General features: G+C 47.9%; 1 protein-coding gene across 3 annotated transcripts in view; it reads right to left on the bottom strand.

Annotated features, from left to right (window-relative positions):
- Positions 1–678: 678 nt before the first annotated feature.
- The window catches only part of PGGT1B (protein geranylgeranyltransferase type I subunit beta), a 44,825-nt gene continuing 18,397 nt past the window's right edge, over positions 679–27,106 (bottom strand). For all 3 annotated transcript variants that reach the window (XM_070076016.1, XM_051844074.2, XM_070076017.1), the window contains exons 6-9: positions 19,177–19,222; positions 9,478–9,662; positions 5,663–5,771; positions 679–2,703 (exon numbers count right to left, since the gene is read on the bottom strand). In XM_070076016.1, coding sequence (XP_069932117.1) covers positions 2,522–2,703; positions 5,663–5,771; positions 9,478–9,662; positions 19,177–19,222 — 522 coding nt within the window. In that variant the 3' untranslated portion in view covers positions 679–2,521. The remainder of the gene's footprint in view (positions 2,704–5,662; positions 5,772–9,477; positions 9,663–19,176; positions 19,223–27,106) is intronic.

Raw genomic sequence — 27,106 nt, forward strand, 5'->3', positions numbered from 1 at the left:
ATACCTGCTGTCCAGTTTTGCAGGTGTATCTCTGGCTACATCATCCTTCCTGAGCTGGAACTGTGAAGCCTCTCTGTTTCAGTATTAGTGATGTGATGCATCTCGGAATCTATGCCAGGTACCAGGTGAAGGGCTATACATGTATATCCCACTTAATCTTCAACACAGAGACAGGTTTCCATTTTCCTCATTTTATAAACGGGGAAATCGGGGTCCAAGATCATGCTATTGACCTGGTAGACCCAGAATTCAGACTTGATCTGAGTGAAGAGCACCCCAACCCCACCTCCACCTCCACCACTGACTGCATGCTGCATCATGACATGCCCGTCACGAGGGACCGCTGTGCTCCTAGCACAGAAGCCCTGTAGGAGTCGGTCGCCCAAGAACACTGCTGCCACCTGCAGGTGAGTGCACTCTGTGCCGGTCCCACGACCTCAGAGGCAGGGCTGTGGGTACCACTGTCAGCAAGACTTCCACTGAGACAAATACATAAAGAAACATGCACACAGGTCAAATCTACACTGCACGGCTTCACTCACCCTGCATCTGCGGACAGATGCTCACCACAAAGCTTTCCAATTATCTCCTAAAAACACACGGAGGGGGAGCAGACAGTAGTTACCTGCAATTGTGGGTTTCACTCTCCTTCTCATGTCACTACTGCTAAGAACAAGGTGCAGATGTGAAAAATTGCTTTTATTAAGTATTTTTCTTACAAATAATTGATAACTCACATTGGTCCAATATTTTTGGTCAATATGCAAAGTGGAACATTCAGTAGTCCATAAGTTTCCTACAGATATTAGACACATAATTTATGATCTGATTATTCAACGGATTAGAAAATATTCAATAGTGTGATTAGACACCTTTATACTGGAACTCCTCTATAGCTTTCATATAGGAAAACCATTACTGTTTCCACCTTTCTTTCTAAACACTGATGGAAATGCAAAGGCAACAATTAAGGCTTCTTCCACTGTTCTAGAATCATTATGTACGCTATTTGCTATTTTAACTCCCATTGTCCAAGACATAACTTAGTTTAAGATATGGATGTCTTAATTTCCCAGGATTTAAACAGAACAAAGTGGAAAAAGAAGGAAAGATTACATTTGATGCTAAGCACATTTTTTCCTTTACCACGACATAGACTTTATTTCTAATTTAAAAAATACCACTGAATCTGGCAAACTGAGATTTTAAAACAAAAAGTAATAATTAATTAATGAACCCTTCCTCCTTTCACTTGGGAAGGATTATAATTTACTTTGGAAAATAAATCTAAAATATTACAGTCCCTGACCAGCAGTACTTACAGTAATGCTTATAGAGCTGGATTTCAACATTGCTATCTCCGGGACACTAACTCGGCTCCTGCAGTGAGCTGTGTGCCTGGAGGTCACTGCACAAGTGATGGCATTGACTTACTAACACACGGGTTACCAACGCAGATACTGTCTCCTGGACAAGCAGTTCTCAAAGTTAAGAAAATAAAACAATAAATACAAGCAACACCAGAGTTTTTACCTTTTAAATGATTACAATTAACTCCCACTTACCTGAAAATACAAAAACATAAAAGATGATATGTGGAGTTGTGTCACTGAATTTACTTGTGTGGTTCTGTTTTTATACTTTTTTTAGTTGAAAAAATTATTAGTTTGTAATTGGAGCAGTAAACTAAAAATAATTCAGTTAAAAAAGCATAATCTACAACATCATGTAAGAAAAATAAGCAAATAAGCCTTTTGGATATGATTTTTTGTACTCCCTGGAGAGGAAAAAAAGACAGTTAATGATTGGAGATTAAAATGAAACAGACCTTGTATTTACCCCAACAACTTGCAAATGAGTCACAAAGCATAAAACTTTCTCATTCATGATCACACATAGATGACTTTGCCCTCAGTTCCATAATATTCTTCAAACACTTTCCTTTACAAAACTATTAGTTAAGCTTGTTTATTTTAGTTTTACTATGAAGTTATTTATTTATATAGGCCACACGAGTTAATTGGCACACTTAAGGATAAGACATTCATTACAAAAAAAGGGGGGAATCATGTTTCCAAATATAATCCCAGATATTTAACGCATTAAAGCAGAATTTCTACCATCCATTGACCAGCTTTTAAAATGATCACTAACTGTCCACCTGAAGATAGATTATCAATGCTGGGTCAAGTGTAAACTTATTTTGCAGATATAATGTATACTCAAGAGTTCTTATAAAGATAATCTACATACATACAGGTAATCTGCCTCAAAGAACGTCTTAGAAATACAGTATAAACATTTAAGAACCATGATGCAGTCCACAGTGGGTCAACCTTCAACAAGGACTTTCTTGAAACCTAGTACAAGGTTACTGGCTCAAGACCACATCCCAGAGTGACAGCAGTGTGGGCTTTGAATGTAGGACTCTACTTCTTAAAAAAAAAGCACACTTGGTTACATGGCTTTAACCTTGAGCTACAGTTAGGCTACAAACCCTGCCCTCCCAGTGGAGAGCGAGTCATGTGGAGAGGGGTGTGCTCTCTGAGCAGTGGGTGGAGTCCTGGCTTTTCCAGCTTTGATGGAGAGCCTGCAGGCGCTGAGAAGTCCGTGTGCTTACGTTCAGGGCAGGGTGAACCTTACAGATCCCACTCTCCTCCATGAGGGACAGGCCGCAGATCCCAAAGTAGGCATGCAAAGCATCTGCAAAACAAGCCAGCAAACGCTCACAGCAGGCATTCAGCCACCTACCTACCAGCCCATCACTACGCTAAGAAACCAGACGCTGTTACTCAAGAACCTATCACCAACAGAGCAAAGCTGCCACCGCGCCCTTCCTCGGAGACTGGAGGCCAGGGTGCAGCCTGGCTCACCTCCACAGGCTTTCCTGCCACTGACAAATATGGAAGTAAGTGGCTTGAATACTGCACCACCAAAGGACAGCTTTTTTCTTAAAAAGAAACCTCTGAAGCTAAGTAGTGATACCCCCATCTTACCTGACAATTCCTAAAGCATATACTATCCTAATACTGTGTTCAGCTAATACAAAAAATAACCCATTCAACAATGCTGTCCCCTATTTAATTCTGCTACCCAGGGTTCTCTGAGCTGGCAACAAAAACCAGCTCAAGCGGTTGGCGCCGGCACTGCCCCGAGGCCGCGGCCTGCTGCAAGCCTTAGACTGGCGAGGCGCTTGGCTCCCCAGCCTCGGGACACCGCCAGAGTGTTCGTGGGCAGGCAGGGTGCTCCTGCTTTTTGAGTGGCCAGTATTTCTGGCCTCAGAGCTGTTAAACTCCAAAGCCTCTTACCAAGTCAATTTTGTTAAAAGAGTTCAAGTTTAATATACATGAATATGGTTTACTGTTCAAAGCAGTCCTGACAAATAGCTGCTTCCATCTCCTGTGGCACTGTGGTTTTCACAAACGCAGCCTACATTCATCACCTTGGGACTCAGGGGGAAACGCCCCAGAGCCTTCTGTCTCAGCCCCTCTATAATGTAGCACTGCCCCAGAGGGCTGCTCTAAAACAACATGCAGCTTTTTCTTCTAGAAACCAGGGAAAAAATGCAACAGAAAAGGATATAATATAATCCAGGGTTAACAGAAACCAAAATCTGTAAAATTAAAATTTCTCCAGGTAAAGTAAAAATAAAGCATTGTTTCCCTCAAAAGCCAGTCAGACCAGAACTAACTATTTCAAGTAGTTTTTATAAAAATCTGGCCGGCGCCGTGGCTCATTAGGCTAATCCTCCGCCTGCAGTGCCAGCACCCCGGGTTCTAGTCCCGGTTGCCCCTCTTCCAGGCCAGCTCTCTGCTGTGGCCCGGGAGGGCAGTGGAGGATGACCCAAGTCCTTGGGCCCTGCACCCGCATGGGAGACCAGGAGGAAGTGCCTGGCTCCTGGCTTCGGATCGGCACAGCACCAGCCGTAGCAGCCATTTGGGGAGTGAACCAACAGCAGGAAGACTTTCTCTCTGTCTCTCTCTCACTGTCCAGCTAGCTCTGCCTGTCAAAAAAAAAAAAAAAAAAAAAAAGAAAAAGAAAAAAACAAACAAACCTCCCCGTTCGTAGGCAGTGATGTATTCCAGTACTTCAGATGCTAAAATAGATATATTTACTTAAAAATAAAACATTCTTTTCAGGTTTCTTCCACAAATATGTACAGAATCTCTGGGTCAAATCTGCTATGACGTTTACTAGAACCAAGAATATTCTCACTTTACAGGATCTTGTTAAATGATTTTCTACAGGTTCTGGGACTAGGTCTCCCCACATAAATCCCACACATCATGCAAAGACTTCCGTTCCCTAGTAAGCAGGCTCTGGAGACACTGTAACGTGGCCATAAAGTCCATGTAACATCCAAATACCGGCACGCGTGTTACGGCTCATCTACGTGGAAAACAAGAACCTTCTTTTTAAAAAAAGCTGTTGAAAACACTGCACGCCTTTCCAGTATGCTCATACGGACACACTCGCCCAGAAGCTGTCACTTCTGCCTTTTGACTCTGAAGGTAGTGTACGTTTTTTTCTAAGGAAGCACATCTTACACCAAAATGCAGGTAGCTGTGGTTTCATGAGCCCCTATTTATGTTCTGATCCAAGTGCACCTCCCCACTGCAGGAGATGAGTTTGAGGCACTTACAAAAGTCGTCATTCTAAGGCAATGTGGTTTGGTTTTGTATATATAGTTAATTCTGTGAAAAGCTCATCAGAAACATCAGTGTTCTGAACTATTGGAACAAACTCTCAGCTTGACTTCTATGGGTGAAAATATGTGGGGTACAGAAGGCTAGAGGGTGATGCTGGCTACAGAGAGGAGCCCAGTACTGGGAGGCTGCGATGTCAGGCCACTCCTACCGTCGGAATCCACCTGGGGTCTGGCTTTGAGAGTGAGAACGGTTAGTGTTCTGACAGCAAGGTATTCAGGTAGAAAATTCAGGTGAGGGGCTGGCACTGTGGCACCGCACCCCATATGGGCACCCGTTTGAGTCCCGGCTGCTCCTCTTCCAATCCAGCTCTCCGTTTAAAGCCTGGGAAAGCAGTGGAAGATGGCCCAAGTGCGTGGGCTCCTGCATCTGTGTGAGAGGCCCAGAGGAAGCACCTAGCTCCCGGCTTCAGACTGGCTCGGTGCCAGCTGTTGTGGCCATTTAGGGAATGAACCAGCAGATGGAAGACTTCTGTGTGTGTGTGTGCCTCTCTCTGGCTGTAACTCTTATCTCTCAAATAAGTAAAATCTTTAAAAAACATTAGGTGAATCTGTCAATACACAATGAGAGTAAGGGTGGGTAAGGACACCAATTTTCAGAATTTCAGATTTTCTACTTAAGGACTTGCAAAGAGAGCTCAAGTATAGTCAATAAATCTGATTTTGGATGAGCCAATCATTAGAACGCAGTAAGATCCCTTTGCCTACTGCTACCAAGTACAACCTTGATGAGTAAAATATGTGGGGGGAAATGCACAGCCTATCAGTACCTCCTGATACTCAGCCCCTTCCTGAATACCCTCCAACGCCAAATCTACCTTAGACGTTAACAATCTACGTCCTAAAATGTAATTTAGTTAAGTAGAGATACATTTCCTATCCTACATCCTTTCTTACAAAGGTGCTAAAAAATGTACTCAAGAAAAAAAGTTGTAGATTCACACAGAAAATAACTACCTGGATGACTGTCTGGCCACTTGGCAAATCCCCCTACGAGGCGATCTTGAGTGGATAAGATGTAATTCCTGTTTTTCTCAAAGTTGGTATACTGGAAAATCTTCAGAAGCTGAAAGGAAAGCACAATTGAGTGGCATGGAACACTGGTGTCGCTTCCTGGCTCAGACACAAACCCTCTAGACACGCGTTCCAGGGCTCAGAGCAAGTCTCTGGGACTGGAGCACTTCAATCCACCCACCATGTTACATTCATCATCTTTATCAAAGCTACTGTGCTCTTGTTGTTAATACTTCTGTCTGAACAAGACCCAACTAAGCTTTCTGTATCACATTAAAGCCAGACTCAAAACACAGCTTCTCTAATCATCAAAATAATCAGTCACTGAAAAAATGTAACTTTGATCTACCTTATTTTAAGATAGGCTTTTGACGGGCCTGACTATGGTGTAGTAGATTAAATCTGCCTGCAGCACTGCCTCCCATTCATATGGGCACCTGCCTCCACTTCCGGTCCACTCCCTGCCAATCACCTGGGAGAGCAGTGGAGGACGGCCCACACGCCTGGGCCCCTGCACACACATGGGAGACCTGGAAGAGTTCCTGACTTTGGATCAGCCCAGCTACAGCCACTGTGGCCATTTGGGGAGTGAACCAGCAGATGGACAAGCTCCGTGTCTCCCCTTTCTGTAATTCTGCTTCTCAACTAAATAAATAAATCTTTAAAAAGAAAAAAAAAAAAAGCTTTTGCACTATTACTTACAAACCAATAGTAACTGTCACTAAAAATATTTCAGATAACAGCAAGAAAATTCTTAACATGGCACTAAAAGCTGTTTTGTGTGAGACCAGTAAGAGACTGCAGCTCTTTAATTAGGAAAGGTAAAGGGGAGATAGACACACTAACACACTGTGCTGTCACACAAGGCAGGCCATGGGCTCGTCTCTCTCAAGATCCCATCTTGAAAGAGTGAAGGAAAAAAACCATACAGAGAAGGGGGTTGGGAGGAGTAGGTGAGCGGGCCAGACATTTATGAAGGCACAGAGTGGCTAAGGTATGCTAAGGAATCAAAGAGCAACGGGTTAACAGTGACTGGTGGGGAGAATTATTTCTCAAATACATAAGGAAGTTCTGAGACAAACTTACCGCTTATTTTAATTAACAGAATGCAGGGGAATCACCCTCTAGAATCCTACACTAGGGACGTCTTTCCAGCAGGTGGCAGAAGGATCATAACATACAGAGAAATTACAACCTTACTACTGGACGCTGCCCGGCACTGAACAACGGCTACCCCACCACAGTAAGCGTTAATTACTGGCTTTTAAATTTTAGACTCAAATTTCCAGCAAAGCATGAGAATTTTATTAATGTTGAAAAGCAAAACATGAATGTTATAAAATCGGACATAAAATTTTACAGCACTGGAAGATCCAAGAGTAGGAGAAATGTCCAGAATTAAAAACAATAAAACCAAGAACAATTTGCTGGGTAAAAAGGAGACTAAATCTGAATTTTTCATTGTTAGAAATCAAAGATAATGCAGTATTATTTAATGTTTAGAAGTGGCTGCCTTCAGAAATTTATCACACTGTTGAGCTTGTATCAAAAAGACCTTCAGGGCCATCTAGAAGAGACTCCTTCCAGCAAAAGATGGGACAATTTGGCGATTAAAAAATATATAATGGACTACAACCTCTAAGATGTGAAAAGTCCAAGAGTTCAAAATGATACGCACAAAAAAACCCTTAAAATCCAATATTTCATTGGAAAACTTGAGACAAAGGAAACCAACTTACTGTGCCTGAAACTAATAAAATTAATAGAAAAAATTAGGTACGTATCTGTGCTTTTCTGTGCAAAGCAGGTCTCAGGGAAAAGGTCAAATTCTGTAAAAAAGATGCTAGTTAATACCTTTAGAAGGCACGACAGAATACCATTGTTTTGCAGTGCCTTAAAATGACTACAAGTTTAAGCTATGATCCTCAGGCTGCAAACACCGTTCCATAAGAAGCTGATAGGGTTTACAGATAACAGCAACAATCAAAAAGGAAATTCAGGACATAATTCCATTTAAGAGTATATAAAAGAGGCAAATATTTAAGAAGAAATGATCAAGGAGGCTGCAGACTTGTGCAAACTATGACACGCAACTGAGACAGACTGCCCCCCTCAGAGATGGAAAGACAACCCCTGCTCAGGGTAGGAAGATGTACCACTGTTGAGACGTCACGACTACCTAAAATTCCAACAGCCTTTTTCTCAGAAATGGTGAAATCAATGATCAAATTCCTGACATTTCAAGGAGACCCCCCAAAACCAAAACCATCTTTGAAAAGACAGAAACTGGAGCATTCACACTTCCCCACTTCAACACTTCCAGTATGATAGTGGCACAAGGACACACACGGAACGAAGGAATGCAGGAGAATGTCCAGGACCAGCCAGCGTCCACGGTCTAATTTCCAACAAGGGGACCTTCACTTCACAGAGAAGGGACAGTCTTTTCAACAAATGGTGCTGGGAAAACTGGACACCCACATCTAGAAGAATGAGGCTGAATCTCAGATTATTATAAAGATTAACTCAAAACTAATGTAAGACCTAAAAGCTATCAGAAGAAAACTAATGAGTCATCAAATTATTATAACAGGGACAATATTTTTGACAGTGGATTGGTGGTCATTTCATGGGCATGACATCAAAAGCACAGGTAATGAAAGTAGTTTAGCTGAGCTAAATCAAAATGAAGAACTTCTATGCATTAAAGGACTATCAATGAAAAAAAAGGCAACTCAAGGAATGGGAGAAAATATCTCAAAGTTATGTAAGTAATAAAGGACTAATATCCTGCACATGAGGGTGAAAGTCCACGGAAAACAGAATTAAAAGATAGCTCCAGGGACAAGTACTCAGCTGGATAAGCCTCACACCACAGTCAACGTCTGACTCCAGTTTCCTGCTAGTGTGGCCCCTGGGAAGCAGCAGCGACGGCTCCAACTATGGTGTTCCCCCTGCTGTAAACGGCAGAATACACTGTCACCAGTCCTTGCCTCTGGGCCTGGTCCAGCCCCAGCCATGACAGGGATCTGGGGAAGGAACAGCAGAGGAGAGGTGACTCTGTACTGCAAGTAAGCAAATTTTAAAATAAATTTTTTTCTGGGTGTGTTTCAACCACATGTACGAATCTCACGAGAAGAAACTAGGATATTTTATAGAAAATAAACAGATTCCTGTTAGATTTCGGAACATCAGAATGAGATCATTCTAAGGAGTAAAAAGCAGTTTTGAGGTAAGACAAAACTCGTGGTGGCTACTTGATGACTAAACACTGTGGAACTGGGTATCTTAAAATGTAGTAGAGATAAAGAAACTGGGGAGAAAGCAAATCAGTGAGTTTCAGGAGGTTTAGATAGAAATTAATAAACAGAAAACCTTAAATGGTTCTGAAAGAAATGGCCTGTGGTCTGTTCAGTTTAGCACCTTCACATAAAATCTTTGCTGTGATCACTCTGACATAACATCAGTTCTACAATCATTACTAGTCAGTTTCAGCAACATGTTTTCTATAACCTTATACTCAAAAGAAAGCAGATATAGAATAAGCTGTACATAGTAGGTTAAAAAAACAAATTCTGAATAATTTCAGATTCCTAAGTACGGAAACGTTCAAGTACACCATAGATAACAATTCTGTGGAAAAACCACACAGAAGCTAGCTTTGTAGAGCGAGAGAAAACCTGGTGGCCCACATCTAACAGCACTTTTCCAGCAGTTCACGTGGACACGGAGCGCGGGCTCCCGGCACTTTCTCTTACCTTCAGAGTTGCTCCCACCCAGAAAGAGTAGCAGGTGTCCACCGGTTTATTGGGTCTCCCGTGGTAGCCGTTCTGCTGTCTCATTATACACCACCTCTTGATTCTGTTCAGTTCTTTCTCGGAGAAAACCTCTTCCAGCTTGCCCATCAGACACAGGGACGCAATGCCACAAAAGGTAGAGCCTCCTGGGAAGCAAGACCACACAACGCTTTACACTCCAAGCAGGAAGGGCACGGACACAGTGAACATGGTTGGGAGAAAGTGGTTAAATAATTCTAGACAACAATGAAATAAAAATTAAAAGACAATTAGAGAGGCCGGTACTGTAGCACAGTAGGCTAAGCCTCTGCCTAAGGCACTGCAATCTCATAATGGGCACCGGTTCGAGTCCTGGCTGCTCCTCTTCCAATCCAGCTCTCTGCTGTGACCTGGGAAAACAGTGGAAGGTGGCCCAAGATGCTTGGGCCCCGCACCCACATGGGAGACCTGGAAGCAGCTCTGGCTCTTGGCCTCAGATCGGCCTCTAGTCGTTGTGGCCATTTGGGAAGTGAACCAGCGGATGGAAGACTTCTCTGTCTCTCTCTCTCTCTAACTCTACCTCTCAAATAAACAAAATCTTTAAAAATAAAAGACAATTAGAATTTTACAATAACTACTAAGTACTTCATTGAAAGTACTAATACTGAAAGTCTTCAGTGTTAATTTGATGAAATGAGAGGATTTAAAATAAAGTTCTAAAGATATATATTTACTTAGAAAAAATACTAAACCTTGGAACAGGAGTAAAGAGCTTTCACACGGCTCACGGCAGATCTGGGACTGAACTCTACACTGAATCCTTGCCCAGGACTCATCCCCCGAGCCTGCTTTTCTGGACTGAGGTTCCATCTGCCCAGTGAGAATCTGATTTGCAGTTACCATACCTGCTCAGCTTAAGAATTTTATGGGGGGCTGGCACCGTGGCACAGGTTAATTCTCCGCCTGCAGTGCTGGCATCCCATATGGGTGCCGGTTCATGTCCAGCTGCTCCTCTTCCGATCCAGCTCTCTCCGATGGCCTGGGAGAGCAGTGGAAGATGGATGGCCCAAGCACCTGGGCCCTTGCACCCATGTAGGAGACAGGGAGGAAGCTCCTGGCTCCTGGCTTCGGATCAGCTCAGCTCTGGCCATTGCAGCCAATTGGGGAATGAACCAGCAGATGGAAGACCTCTCTCTCTCTGCCTCTGCCTCTCAAATAAATAAAATCTTAAAAAAAATTAATTTTACGGAAGAAAATCAAACATGAGGGTACTTGACAAAGTTTGTGACAAACTGGAATGAAAAGTTCATTTTGCTGCAGAAACATTTTTAAAAATACAGTATATTTCCCTAACTTTTTGAAGACTCCCAGTATGTATGGATTTCAAAATTTTTACACCAAAACAAACTTTCAACTTTATTTTCCACGAGCCTCTGAAGTGCCCTCCTACAGAACAGATGCACGCTCAGCTCTGACAAGCATCCCTACTCACTGTGCTAGGTCCAGCAGAGCTTCCCAAAAATGTGCTCTTGGATCCTCGGGGCCATGAATGGGATGTCACGTGGCACAAGGCGCTTTGCAAATGGACTAAGAGACCCTCCTGGACTGTCCAGAGGCCCTGCACGTGCTCCCCAGTGTGGCCACAAGACAGCAGGACTGAAGACCACAGAGAGCAGAGGGAGGGAGCCGGGAGACGGACGCCTAATGTGGCCCAGGGCCACCTCCCCTACAGTCCCAGCTGACACCCTGACTTTTGCTTCTGGTCCCCAGAATGGTGAGATAACAAATGGGTTGTTTTGCTCCTAAGTTTCTGGTAAGATGTTAAAGTAGCAATAGCAAACTAATACACTGACAAAGATAATTATTTTGCTCAAGAAATGAAAAATCAGCATTTTCCATAAAACAAAACAGATGACACTTTGTACTGGCACAATTTGGTGTCAAAACAACATAACACATCTCCTCATGGTTTTTTTGTTATTAATTTCAGCACCTGAAGTGAACCGTTCTTAACATTTCTCACTTCCTATCGTACTCTCTGGCGAAGGAAAGCTGGCCTCCCTCTGGCAAACTCAGGGCAGCTGTATCACAAGAAATGTGTTATCAGCAAAAGTATTTTTTTTCAAGATTTATTTATTTGAAAGGCAGAGTTCCAGAGAGAGAGAGAGAGAGAGACAGAGAGAGAGACAGAGATCTTCCATCCACTGGGTCACTCCCCAAACAGTCCCACTGGTAGGGGCCGGGCCAGGCCAAAGCAGGAGCGTGGAATTCCATCCATTTCACCCATGCACGTAGCAGGGCCCAAGCACCTGGGTCATCTGCTGCTGCTTTCCCCGGCACAGTAGCAGGAAGCAAGATTGGAGGTGGAGCAGCCAGGACTTGAACCAGCGCTTACATGGGATGCTGGCATCAGAGGGAGGGGTGCCACGCCGTCCCCATAAACACCCAACATCACGTGGGAACAGTGAAGTGAAGTGAATTCAAGCGAGCTGAGTGCTTAAACGAAGCCTAAGTGACTTAACGTGTCTCTTCTGTATTAAGAAGCAGAGATACTTGGGGCCAGTGCTGTGGCACAGTAAGTTAAGCCTCTGGCTGCTGCGTTGGCATCCCACATGGGCACCAGTTTGAGTCCCGGATGCTCCTCTTCTGGTCCAGCTCTTTGCTTACGGCCTGGGAAGGAAGTGGAAGATGGCCCAAGTGCTTGGGCCCCTACACCCATGTGAGAGACCTGGAAGAAGCTCCTGGCTTCAGACTGGCCTAGCTCTGGCTATTTGGGGAGTGAAACAGTGAATGGAAGTCATCTCTCTCGTCTCTCTCTTTGCCTCTGTCCATATCTAACTGTGCCTCTCAAATAAACAAACCAATCTTTAAAAAAAAGTAGAAACATTTCAGAATAATCATAGAACCAAATTAATTTTTAATCTGAATTTTATATTATGAATCCTGAAAGGAAATAGTTTTCTAAAGTCCCTTTCTTCTAAAACACATGGACATCTTATCCTGAAAGTCTTCATCACCACAGAACTACAGAATCCCTCCTCTGGAAGTCCGCGGCCTGGAAGGCTACAGCACACCACTCCACGTCCACGACAAATGAGCTCCAGGTTACGCAGCAGCTGAAGGAGAGCACTTGAATTAAAAAGAAAAACGCACACACACCCGGAACCAAAAACCAAACAAAGTGTTAAAAATATTTAGGTTGGAGACTTAAAGGACATAGATGAAGAACTGCCGCAGAAGCCTCCAGGCGAGGATATCCAGTCCATCCCACACGTCAAGGACAGCGAGATGGAGGATTAGGCAGACAGAGGTAAGCACCCAGATAAGGACGAGAGCCACGCGTCAGGGGATGCACGGAAGGCAGAACCTGCCCAGAAGGCAACAGTGGAGCCAGGCACAGAAAAACGGGCCACACGCCACAGGCGAAGATAGGGAGTGGAGAGAAGCGGTGGAGAGAGAGCAGTGCGGGTGAGAAGAAGAACATCAGCGCCGTGCAGCGTGAGGGCAGCTGCCAGCATCTGGAGGGCCTCCTCCCTGCAGCCCAGCGTAGGGCAGGGCTCACTCCTGGGTGCGTCCACAGAGCTCGGCTGAGCTTGGGCTTTAGACTACGGACGTCACATGGGCAGGATGCTACTGCTGAGCAAGCACAGGTCTGCTTGTTTTTAGAAGGTGTTTATTTCAGCAGCGTAAAAGGGGAGGAGGGAGTGTGGGAGAGGGGAGGCGCAAACAGAGAAAGAAGGTATGGGGGAGAGATCACTTCCGTCCACATTCACTCCCCAACTGCCACCAACAGCCAGGGCTGGGCCAGGCTGAAGCCATGAGCTCAGAACCACATGGGTGGCAGGTGCCCAGGCACGGCAGCCGTCACCAGATTAGCAGGAAGCTGGGCCTGACGCAGACTAACCAGGCCCTGAAGCAGGCACTCAGTGTGGGACGCAGGTGCCCTAAGCACGGGTCACTGGGTGTTAAGTGACACAGCTTCCTGACATGGAGCCTATCAGGTGGAGACGACGTCTGTGAGCCACATGACGAGAGTCACTGTGTGGTTCTGTACTGCGCCAACCTGGCTACGCTAGAACTGTTTCCCAGAATTCCCTTCCCTGACGAGCCTGCAGTGAGAGCTGGGGGACCCTGTGAGATTCATGAGGGAGGAGCGGGCAGCTCTCACTGCCCTGGCTGGGGCTGCAGGATCGCAATGGCAAAGGCCGTAAGCCTCCGACTGCAGCTTACCCTTCTCTCCCAGGCACCCGGCACCCCAGCTCGACTGCACCCCATCCCATGCACTTCCCCAGCCCAGCCACAGTGCGCGCTGCCTGTGCCCGGCTTTTAGCAAGGCCTGGACCATGCCGGGCTGCAGGATGGTGTGTCAGCGACTTCCCTCACCTACAATACCCCTGCAGGCTTTGCCTTCCCCACCCTCTTCCACAGTTGTATAAAACCACATTCCTGTAATGAATTCCCGATTCCCACAACATCTGAGTTCCAGCTAACACAAAGGTGCCTACCCCAGGAGGCTGGCGGAAAACTGAAAATGAACCATATATGAAGAATCAAACGCTAGGCAGCACGCAGCAGATACTTAGTAAGAAATCCTCCTCTTACCCTTAGATCAGGGATTATAAACTGGGACTTGTGAGGGACAGCAGTTTAACTGGCACATAAGAAACAAGAACAAGGAGTGAGCATTTAGCCCTGTGGTCAGGACATGAGCATTCAATGTGCGAGCACTCAGGGTAGACAGCAACCTCTGGCGCCTCACTCCAGCTTCCTGCCAATGCGGGCACTGGATGGCAGCAGCCACAGGTTATGGCACCATGGGAAACCTGGATTGCGCTGCTAGCTCTTGACCTGGCCCTGGCTGAGCCCCAGCTACTGTGAACAAAAACGGAACAGGAGCGTAAACACACAGAACTAGGGAATGCTGACTTCCCTGAAAATCTGCAGCCCTGGCAGGCCCACATGGCAAAAACAAGCTTGAGGGGACAGAGAACAGTGGTTTGTGAATGCGCCACGGCCTCAGTTCAAGTCCCAGCTGCTCCACTTCCGATCTAGCTCCTTGCTGATACACCCGGGAAAGCAGTGGAAGATGGTCCAAGTGCTTGGGCCCCTGTAACCACACAGGAGATAGGAGACTAAGAGAAAGCTCATGGCTTCTCTCTCTCTTTCTCTCTCTCTCTCTCCCTCTCTCTCCCTCCCTCCCTCTCCCCCACACCCCGTCTCTCCCCTTCTCTTTTTGTAACTATGCCTTTCAAATAAATACATGTTTAAACAAACAGAAACCTGTGCCACTGGAGGTACTGCAGACACTTGGAGGGAGAAGTGTAGCTTGGAGTCAACACTACAGACCAGGTTACCAACACCGAGCAGATTGAGAGAGAATCACTTGTTACTTCACTCAAGCATCCTGCAGGTGTGAGACACACTCCAGTAGATCAACAGATAAAACCTCTGTTCTCATGAGCTTTAAGTGAAGTGGGAAGAGACAGATGATAAACATAAATATAAAATATACTTCACTTTAAAAATAGAAGTGATGCAGAGAAAAACCCAGAGAGAAGTTAGGAAATGGAGTGTACATATGCTGTTGTTTAGGAATTCTAAATAGGGGGTATGTGAACTGTTTTTTTGTTTTGTTTTGTTTTGGACAGGCATAGTGGACAGTAAGAGAGAGACAGAGAGGAAGGTCTTCCTTTTCCTTTGGTTCATCCTCCAAATGGCCGCTAGGGCCGGCGCACCGCGCTGATCCAAAGCCAGGAGCCAGGTGCTTCTCCTGGTCTCCCATGCGGATGCAGGGCCCAAGCACTTGGGCCATCCTCCACTGCACTCCTGGGCCACAGCAGACAGCTGGCCTGGAAGAGGGGCAACCGGGACAAGATCTGGCACCCCGACCAGGACTAGAACCCGGGGTGCTGGTGCCGCAGGCAAAGGATTAGCCTACTGAGCCGCAGCACGGGCCTGAACTGTTTGCCATTAAAATATTTATTTATTTATTTATTTATTTATTTATTTATTTATTTATGTTACTCTACCTGAAAGAAAAAGCAACAGAAAGATGGCGCCGGCACACCAGGTTCTAGTCCTGGTCGGGGCACCGGATTCTGTCCCGGTTGCCCCTCTTCCAGGCCAGCTCTCTGCTGTGGCCAGGGAGTGCAGTGGAGGATGGCCCAAGTACTTGGGCCCTGCACCCCATGGGAGACCAGGAGAAGCACCTGGCTCCTACCATCGGATCAGCGCGGTGCGCCGGTTGCAGCGCGCCAGCCGTGGCGGCCATTGGAGGGTGAACCAACGGCAAAAGGAAGACCTTTCTCTCTGTCTCTCTCTCTCACTGTCCACTCTGCCTGTCAAAAAAAAAAAAAGACAGGAAAAGACAGGGGCGGGGAACTCCAACCAGGCCTCCCATGTGGGTGGCAGCGGTCCATGCACTTGAGCCACCATCTGCTGCCTCCCAGGACGCGTCAGAAGGAAGCTGGACGGGAAGCAGAGCAGTCAGGAGTCAGACTGGCCCTCTACTGTGGGGTGTGGACATCGGAGGCGGCAGCTCAACCCTCTGTGCTGCAACACCAGCCCCGTGTTTGCCATTTTGAACTAAAAACCAGCATTTGAACCAAGACTTGCAGGCTGTGAAGCAAATCCAGGTGCATTCTGGGAGGGAGGATTCTACACCCCAGGAACCGCAAGTACAAAGTGCTGAGAGGCAAGACAATGAACTCTGCAAAGAGAAGAGAAAAGCAGGACTGACTGCAGAAACGAGAGCAAGCAGCAGGTGCGGAAGGGGTCGGAAACAGCGGTCAGGAAGCAGGACAGGCGGATCGGGTGTTTCAACAGCAGGACACAAGGCAGGAGCAGGTGACAGCGGATTTCAAACGTGAAGCAGAGACCGGAAGTTGGATCTTCAATGTGGGGATGGTGGGAGACCGTGGAGACGGGGCTCAGTGCGAGATAATGAGGCCACCGGGGAGCTGTCCGGGAAGGCGTGGTGCTGCTCTCCAGCAGCCGGGAGTCCAAGGTGTCCTAGCTGGAACTGCTGCTGCTTCTCTGGCTTCCTGCCTTGCCCTGGGCCCTCTCCTCCCATGGTGATGCCATCTCCCCAGCGCAGCACTGGGTTGATGCTGGTGGCACAACCTTCAATTTCTAAATCGAAGCAATGCATTCTATTTTTTACAAACTCCCCAGTTTACGGTAGTTTCTACAGCGAAGGGATCTAGACTGAAACAACTTTAAAGGAGGAAACTTCTGAAGCTGCTGAAGGCTTGCACAGACTCTGAAAGGAAACGCTGTCTGTGAGCAAGGCACACAGTGTATCTGGACCACTGCTCTACAGAGTCACAAAACAAGAAAAACGGAGAGCACACCCTGCTAGGCAGGACGGGCGCACCTGCTGGGGACAGCACGAGTGGGAAGGCAGGCCGCACCACAGTCCTCTGGCAGACTTCCCATCCGCCCGACCTGCCCACGCCAAGACAACAGCGCTCATCTGCCTAAGCACACTGTGGCACACTCGGGAGGGTGCTGCTGGCCAGAGGCAACCCCACGAGGGCTCCAGAGCCCCAGACCCTGCCTGGCTGCCCCAGTACATCAAGAACTGTGGCAAGCATCTAGTCTACCAAGCCGAATTTATAAACATGTAAGCTATTTCAGCACCAAGAAAGTTGTCAGAATCAAAACGGAGTCACTTCTGTCAAACCCTAAAAGCAGTTTTTAAAATGGTAACTAAAGCTGACACAATCTCACATCTCATAACAGGGACTATCACAAATGATGCCACACTGCAAGCTTGCACAAAGCCACTCTAAGCACAGAAAATACTTCTACGTCCAGCAACAGTCTGCTTAGCCCTGGACAGGTGTCTCCCTCTCCCTCGTAACTGGTTCCTGGTCACCTGGGCAAAGGATCCCTGCACAGAAAGAACGGATGTTATCTTCCTCTTTGCTTTTAAAGCATCCACTTGCCTCAGTCTCTGAATACACTTAACGACGGCACGCACATTCCCACTGCAACGCTGACCCCAAACAGACCTGAAAGACTCCAGAGACTCTGGTATTCACAGGCTGCAACACGGGTCAGGCCTCTGGCCTTGCGGCTAAGATGCTGGCTGGGAGGCCCACATGCCCTGACAGAGGGCCTGGGTTTCAGTCCTAGCTCCGATCCAGATTCCAGCTTCCTGCTGTGCACCCCAGGGAGGCAGCAGGCCAGGCTTGGTGGGTGGGCTCCCTGCCACCCCGTGGGGGATTCAGACTGGGCCTCCTGGCCTGGCCCAGCCCTGACAGTTGTGGGCCTTTGACGAGTGAACCAGCCAATGGGAGACCTCTGTCTGCGGTCTCCCCTCCCCTCTACAGCATGGGGCACAATCCTCCACAGACAGTCCTGACAAGGGGCCACCTCCTCGGGCCCCAGCACTCAGAACCATGGCATATAGGACTGGGGAACACGTTTTCCTGACAGGACCCGCCGGGGAGACCATGTGTGGGCAGCCCCCTGTTTCCTATCCCGGAGAACACAGTCCCCACAGACAGGAACCACAGTCCCTGTCCCATGAGCCTCCTGTATGGGGAGGCATCTCCCAGCCACAGTGCGGACACCACGCCCAACTGGGGGCTCCAGACCCCTGCTGAGAAATGCTCAGAGCTGCCCTGGTTCCCTGCACACCTCCAGCTGTCTCAGTCCTGACCCTGGTGATGACCGGCAACACAGCGGCGGTTGCCAGTGCCCCCGCCCCCAGGCCCAGACAGACGCAGGCGTGGAGCAGTGTCTGATGGCTGCCAGTGCCCCCGCCCCCAGGCCCAGACACACGCAGGCGTGCAGGGACTGTGGTGGAGCAGTCTCTGATGGCTCCAGAGGAAAACCCAAAACAGTCCTCTGCAAACTCCTCTGTGACCTACAGTCAACGAATATCTAAATCCAAGCAATGAAGATGAGAAAGAAGGCATTTTTTAAACACATTTTTAGTCTCACAAACCACTTTCCCTCACATCTCTCCCAATTCTACTGGGCCAGTAAGGAAACCCTTGCAGCCCGAGGGAAGGGCCAAGTCACACGGGCAGTGTCAGGACGGAGCCCGTCCCTCACCTGGCTCTCCTCCGCCTCCAGGGCCTGGCTCACTCTACAGAAGAGAATGGAAACTCAGTTACTTCTGGAGAGAAATTTCACTCCCAATGAGCTCGGCCATGAACGTGTGGGTGTGGGGACGATCAGCTCACACTTCTGGTCCTGCCACAAGGGAGGCCACGGGGAAAGGAGACGCCGTGCTAGCGTGTGCACTGAAGGCATTTCAGGACGACGACTACGGGGAGGTAATACAAACCCTCATCTCCTCAGGAATTTATGGATTCCAGTTCAATATTCAACATCTCTTTAGTCCTTCAGTGTTCTGTCATGGAAGAAAAGCCGTGATTTCCTAACAACAGATTAAGAAATAATCCCAAGATCCATTCATGCAGCCACCACTGCAATAATTACTAGAGAATACGGCATGAATGGCTGGCCTGAGTAATTCCTGAATGATTACAAAACGAAGACACTTTAACCAGCCCAGCAGAGTCAGAGAGAAACAGGAAAATGACGAAGAAGCTCACGGGGCTGTACCAACTGCTGAGAACGACTTCTGTGGCCGCCATGTGGAAGACACTAGGATGATGAATGGGACAGAAGACACTGCATGTTCACGTATTTAAGATGTCTTACCATGAGATTCAAGTCCAGCTCCCTGTGCCAGCCCATTGTCATAGGACTGCAAAAGAAAAACATCGTTCAGTTTAATAGGGAAAGAATTACAATAAACGAATAAATAAGTTGCCATTGTGCTAATTCTTTTGTCTTTTCTAATGTCACTTCTCCTGTATATCTCCAAAAATATGCACCTGTACCTACAGAGATGTAGAACCAGGCATTTGCAACACCTGATTTGTCTCCTTAACCAAACCAAGTCACTGATGGATACACTCGGCACACCCTGAGAACAGACTGGTCAAAGATGGTACCTATTTCATTTCTATCTAATACTACCTCTGGCCTTTCTCTTCTACCCTTGGAAGTATTTAGGAGTTGAGGAAAATGTAAGGATTTTATACCCATAAAACATTATAAATGTGAGCCAGATCTATGCTGAGGGAGCTTTAGGTCACTCAGGATAATGGTGCCTGCCTAAAGTACAATCTGCCCACACATTTTCCCAACTCAAAATAGAAAAAGACCCAAAAAACGCATAAAATGCAAACCTTAGCAAAGCCGGAAGGCATATCTGAGTTTGAGATTACCGACTTGTAGAAAAGGAGACACGGAGGCCCACCAAGCCATCCCTTATCACCCTGGGCGAGCCACCATGACAGGTCAAAGGTCATGAGGAGGAAGGGAGCAGGGTGAATGGTGGGTCTGAGACTGATCTGAAGTCACTGCCTAACACAAGAAGTTCACCCAAGCACTGAAGTGCGGGTGTGCTCACTCTGCACAGCGGCAGTACGCACAAACATCACATGATTTAGCTAAGTACAGAACACGCTTCCAACTTCAGCACCCACGGTACTGCAGAGTGACTGCATCAGGTATGACGTCTGCTGCTAGCCCTCCAGTCCACACGAATCATCACATAAACAACAGGCGTGACAAGGAGTGAGTCACGGGAACGCAGATCACCTCACCGCTCACCAAGTCCACCAGCAGCTGTCACTGACGTACTCCTCACTCACACAGCGCAGGCGCAGCTGTGCAGACTGTCTCTCTCAGTGGGGAGCCCGCATGACACTGTCACGGAGAACTCAAAAGGGCGGCCACCAAAGACGAAGATGCACTGACACTGGAAGCAGAACTGAAACCAAACCGAGTGCAAGCTCCAGAAAAATGCACTACAGCAGGAACGCCGCCACGCTGCTGCCTGACACACTCCACACACAGTCCACGGAACGCAGAGAAGGCCGCGTGGCTGCAGGAGCGAGCGCGGGGCGCAGCGAGGAGGGGAGGTGTTCCAGAGAGCAGCCGCTGGCAAGCAGCTCCGCAGGTAAGGAATTCTCAGGTACCGCACCGCACAAAGGGTAAGTGTGGAAAATGCACCACGCACGCCCTGTCCAAAGTTCCGTCCTGGGCAGGTGGCAAGCACTGGCTTGCCTCACAGTGTACTACACAAACAATGATTTTACTATTTTCAGAGACTCTCTAGACTTTTAACACTGACATAAAAGAGATGGCAAAAAAGTTAAAGGTCACAGAACAATCAAACTTTTCTCCAGTAATAATTAAAATCACTCTATATCATTTCGGCTTACATCATCACCCATTCCTGCCTGCTTGCGCCAACACTGGTGACACGGTATCACCCATCCCTGCCTGTGCTGACACTGGTGACACGGTCATCACTCATCCCTGCCTGTGCTGACACAGGTGACACGGTCATCACCCATCCCTGCCTGTACTGACACTGGTGACACACTCATCACCCATCCCTGCCTGTGCTGACACAGGTGACACGGTCATCACTCATCCCTGCCTGCCTGTGCTGACACAGGTGACATGGTCATCACTCCTTCCCACCTGCCTGCCTGTACTGACACAGGTGACACACTCATCACCCATCCCTGCCTGTGCTGACACAGGTGACACGGTCATCACTCATCCCTGCCTGCCTGTGCTGACACAGGTGACATGGTCATCACTCCTTCCCACCTGCCTGCCTGTACTGACACAGGTGACATAGTCATCACCATCCTTGCCTGTACTGACACAGGTGACATGGTCATCACTCCTCCACGCCTGCCTGTGCTGACACTGGTGACACACTCATCACCCATCCCTGCCTGTGCTGACACAGGTGACACAGTCATCACTCATCCCCACTTGCCTGAACTGACACAGGTGACACAGTCATCACTCATCCCTGCCTGTACTGACACAAGTGACGTGGTCATCACCCATCCCTGCCTGTGCTGACACAGGTGACACAGTCATCACCCATCCCTGCCTGTGCTGACACAGGTGACACGGTCATCACCCATCCCTGCCTGTGCTGACACAGGTGACACGGTCATCACCCACCCCTGCCTGTACTGACACAGGTGACACGGTCATCACCCATCCCTGCCTGTGCTGACACAGGTGACACAGTCATCACCCATCCCTGCCTGTGCTGACACAGGTGACACAGTCATCACCCATCCCTGCCTGTGCTGACACAGGTGACACACTCATCACCATCCCTGCCTGTGCTGACACAGGTGACATGGTCATCACCCATCCCTGCCTGTGCTGACACAGGTGACACGGTCATCACCCATCCCTGCCTGTACTGACACAGGTGACACGGTCATCACCATCCCTGCCTGCCTGTGCTGACACAGGTGACATGGTCATCACCCATCCCTGCCTGTGCTGACACAGGTGACACACTCATCACCATCCCTGCCTGTGCTGACACAGGTGACATGGTCATCACCCATCCCTGCCTGTGCTGACACAGGTGACACGGTCATCACCCACCCCTGCCTGTACTGACACAGGTGACACGGTCATCACCCATCCCTGCCTGTGCTGACACAGGTGACACGGTCATCACCCACCCCTGCCTGTATTGACACAGGTGACGCGGTCATCACCCATCCCTGCCTGTACTGACACAGGTGACATGGTCATCACCCATCCCTGCCTGTACTGACACAGGTGACACACTCATCACCATCCCTGCCTGTGCTGACACAGGTGACATGGTCATCACCCATCCCTGCCTGTGCTGACACAGGTGACACGGTCATCACCCATCCCTGCCTGTACTGACACAGGTGACACGGTCATCACCATCCCTGCCTGCCTGTGCTGACACAGGTGACATGGTCATCACCCATCCCTGCCTGTGCTGACACAGGTGACACGGTCATCACCCATCCCTGCCTGTGCTGACACAGGTGACACGGTCATCACTCATCCCTGCCTGTGCTGACACAGGTAACACGGTCATCTCCCATCCCTGCCTGCCTACACCTACACAGACAATACAGTTACCACTCATCCCTACCCTGCTGGCGCTGTTTTGTTGGCTTGGCCTGACACAGGCTGGTAAAACAAGAAAGGGACTTGGGAGCTAGGAGAAAGCAGCAATACTCTAAGGGTCTAACTTCTGGTGAAGAAAGGCAAAAAGGAAGGGAAAGAGTCCCTTTAAGGATCACGTGGAAAAAGAAAACACACAAGAGCAAAATTTATAGGTCTGCAAAACAAACAAGAACGCCTCTTCTAGTAGAAAATCATAACATTACCCTTGCCCCTACGGTGAAAATAGCCACCCACTAAAAAAATAAACAAACATGTTTTGTTGCAATGCAAAGAGAGCAGCATCTATAGGAATTCTCATCAGAAAAAAAAAATCCATGAACTTCTTACAAAAATAGACACATCTACCTGCCAAGTGAGCCTGAGATGAAAACACTGAGTGTATGAATATCCGCCCCACTCCCAGAAGCAGCCTTCGCGGAACAACACTACAAGAAAGCGTTCCCCACCCAACTGCACAGCCAGACAGGCTTCTGGGATGAGAAAAGAAATCAAAATTAAATCAGACATGGATGAACAATGGAAAGAAAATGAGAGTTAAATGATTTCAGGAAAGGAACAAGAAAAAGGTAAAACACGCAAAGGAACAAAGACTAGATTACAGGATACCCAAAGAATGCCGGTTATAAATGCAAACAGGCTAAGACAGGGCCACGGAAGAAGCAGCCAAGAGTACAAAAATGAGACAAAGAGGCAAAAAAGGTTGGGAGAAAGTAGCTGAAATAAAACACAAGCAAAGTAGCCGCAACACTCAAAAGCAGAACACCTAAAAACTCCAAAGCGAATGAATAGGGCAGCAAATAAATGCGTGCAGGCTAACTCTGGCCTGTGGGAAAGTTTTGTATAGCTCTTAACAATATGGTCAGTCTCAATCAGAGCAAAACCCAAAGCAGAACTACACCAAGACACCATTTTTCAGCCAGCAGAAATACGGGTAAAAATAAAAAACACATGACAGCTCACTGCTGAGGCTGTATGGAAACAGGCACTAGGCACTCATAACACTGACGGGAATACAAACCAGTCCATCCTTTGTAAGAGGACATGACACGGCTGGCGCCGTGGCTCAACAGGCTAATCCTCTGCCAGGCGCCGGCACACTGGGTTCTAGTCCCAGTCAGGGCGCCAGATTCTGTCCTGGTTGCCCCTCTTCCAGTCCAGCTTTCTGCTATGGCCCAGAAGTGCAGTGGAGGATGGCCCAAGTGCTTGGGCCCTGCACCCCATGGGAGACCAGGAGAAGCACCTGACTCCTGCCTTCGGATCAGCGTGGTGCGCCAGCCACGGCGGCCATTGGAGGGTGAACCAACGGCAAAGGAAGACCTTTCTCTCTGTCTCTCTCTCACTGTCCACTCTGCCTGTCAAAAAAATAATAAATAAAAAAAAAAAAAAAGAGGACATGACACATGCACTTCCCTACAGATCGAGCAATTCCACCACCAGGAATTTATCATGAATCAGAGCTCTAACAATACATAAATACACACAGAAATTACTAATTACAGTAAGGAATGCAACTGGAAAATACATGCTTCAGACACACAGGAGCTGAACAAACTGCAGCACTTCCACGTGGGGGAGGAATACACCAGTGTGAGAGAAAGAATGCAGAAAATACCTACAACTGTTAATAAGGACTCATTTCCAAGGCATACTGCTAAGTGAAAAAGGCAAAGCACAGAAAGTATCTAAGCTGTAGTACTATCTTCTCAGTAACAAAGAGGAAGAAATGAAAAATACACACATCTACTCATCAAAAGCAAATATAGGAAAGATAAGCAAAAACTGAATGGGAATGGTTACACATGAACGGGCTCAGAGGGAGCCGCACTTCTGTGACTGTGTCTTCTCAAGGTTCTGACCGTTCAAAACCAAGCCAACGTCTCACGATCAATGCAATCAGCAGAGTCCGACAGCGGGTGGCCTAAGGCGGGGGTACTCTAAACAGGAACAAACCTATCCTTCAACAACACCAAAAGGGAAAATAACGTAAGTAACACGAGTATTTCTCAAATGTAGTAACTACGTGCCCTCAGACTTAAAACAAAAGAACCAATGTATTCTGGGTAGTTTGTCCCTGTCAGAAGGTGGACTCACTGTGGTGCTGGGCTGAAACTGGAGGTGCAGGCACGGATGCAGTTTTTAACATACAGCCAGATAAACGTTCGGAAATACAACGGCATTTCCAAAGGTTCGTGGGCAAATGGAGTAAAAACCCAACTTTATTTTGGTGAAAAAAAACAAAAAAAACAAAAAAAACTGAAATCCACGCACAGTTTTTCCAGAATAGGCATTCTCCACGCACTTTCTGACGGCCCCCGGTACGGTGGAAAAACGAAAGGAGACTTCAGGGAACCACAGTCTGCCTAAGGGACCTCAACTGGCCAAATGCGGGACGACCTGAGCACCAACAGCAACGATGGCAGGACTGACCGGAACTCACCAGACAGGAGCCTGGGGCCACCCTCTGACGAGGAAGCCTCTACACGGAGGCAGAGAGAACGCTCTCCTCCAGCCAGTGTCACTGTGACTCAGGAAGGACGCCGGACCTGGACCACCGGCACACCGACAACACCGGGACAGATGGACCTCGTGTCCAGGCTTCTTACATGAGACTGCACACCGACAAAGGGAAAAGTGCTGACGAGACACAGAAAACTCAGGCACACACCAGCTTCACCAGACAACCAAAAATGAGGCAAACCCGCTCGCCACACCCCGAGAGGCGACACGCTGACAGGACTGCTGCTGCGCCGCTCACGGCACAAGTGCGTCGTCACCTCCCTCCTGTCTAACGTAAGCCTGATGTTGCAGGCTTCTCCTTCCCTGCGCAGAGGCTCTTAAACCAGGCTACTGCTCAGTCCACTAAATCTGATGCAGCTACGCAGTTAAAGACAATCCCGTCCCTCTAGAGCTGTGCAATCATTTTGAAATACTGACTTCAGTAAAAGCAGAACTGGACCAAAAGTCTAACCTGTAAGATAAAAAACTTCACATTTAGGAAATGATAAACCTGGAAAGCAGTATTTCTATTTCTCTAGTTTCATTTGAGAGGCAAAACAGAGGAGCAAATGAAAATTTTGATTGCAACTAAGCTTTCCTTACTACCGTCAATTAAAGATCAAACTACACTACAATTTCCATTTTACATTCTCCCTAAATTAAACCTTGTACGGGGCCGGCACTGTGGTGTAGTAGGCTAAGCCTCTGCCTGCGGCACCAGCCTCCCATATGGGTACTGGTCGGTATCCCTGCTGCTCCTCTTTCAATCCAACTCCCTGCTAATGGCCTGGGAAAGCAGTAGAAGATGACCCAAGTGCTTGGGTCCCTGCATCCATGTGGGAGACCTGGAAGCAGCTCTTGGCTCCTGGCTTCGGACAAATCTAGCTTTGGCCGTTGCAGCCATTTGGGGAGTGAACCAGTGGATGGAAGACCTCTCTCTCTGTCTCTACCTCTGTCTGTAACTCTGCCTCTCAAGTAAATAAACAAAACTTAAAAAAAAAAAAAAAAAACTAAAACTTGCGGTCCAGTGCTTGGCCTAGTGGTTGAGATATCGCATCCTCTATCGGAGTGCCTGGGACTGAGCTCCAGCTCTGTTTCTGACCCCAACCGCCTCCCATGTGCACCCTGGGAGGTGGCAGGTGCCGGTTCCAGTAGCTGGGCCCCTGCCACCCACACAGGAGACCTGGGATGAGCGCCCAGTTCCTTGAGAGCAGCTGAGACTGGAACTGGCGCCCACGTGGGATGCACTGCAGGTGGCAGTTTAACCCACTGCACCACAGCACCAGCCCTACCTCTGGGTCTTACTGATAAAAATGACTTAAGAAACTCATCCTCAATGTAAGAATATTCTTGTGGCCCTGTGGGTTAAGGCCCTACGTGTGATGCTAGCATTCCACATTGGGTGCCGGCTCAAATCCCAGTTGCTCCAATTCTGATCCAGCTTCCTGCCACTGTGCCTACGAAAGCAGCAGAAGATGGGTCAAGTAGCTGGGCCCCTGCCGGTCATTTGGGAGACTCCCATGGAATTTCAGGCTCCTGCCTGCAGCCTGGCCCAGCTCTGACCACTGCAGTCATTTGGGGAGTGATGGGGATGGAACATCTCTATCTCACCCCAACCTCTGTAATCTTATCTTTCAAATAAATAAAATCAAAACAAAGATTCTCATAAAGTATATAATAATCTTCCAGTTTGCTGGAACTAACTCCTGCTAGGTTGTGCTGTCAGCATTTGCTTTTTATTTTACTTCCTGGGAGTAGGCATTTAGCCTACCGGTTAAGACACTCGTTGCACACCGGAATTACCGGGTTTGATTCCTAGCCCTGGCTCTGGACTCCAGCCTTCTGCCCATGCCGACACTGGGAGCTGTGGTGATGGCTCAAGTAACTGGGTTCTTGTCACCCACATGGGAGACTGGACTGGGTCCGGGCACCTGGCTCCAGCTCCAGCTGGACTCGGTTAGTAGATGGGAACTGTCTGTCTCTCGAATGTTTTAACAAGTATTTTATGTCTTCTTCTTCTAAGGCTGACCAAACCCTTCTGTAAAAGACATGGCTTCTTAACATAAAAATCAGGTATTTACATTTT

The sequence above is a fragment of the Oryctolagus cuniculus genome, chromosome 6 (genome assembly GCF_964237555.1).
Source record: "Oryctolagus cuniculus chromosome 6, mOryCun1.1, whole genome shotgun sequence".
Lineage (NCBI taxonomy): Eukaryota > Metazoa > Chordata > Mammalia > Lagomorpha > Leporidae > Oryctolagus > Oryctolagus cuniculus.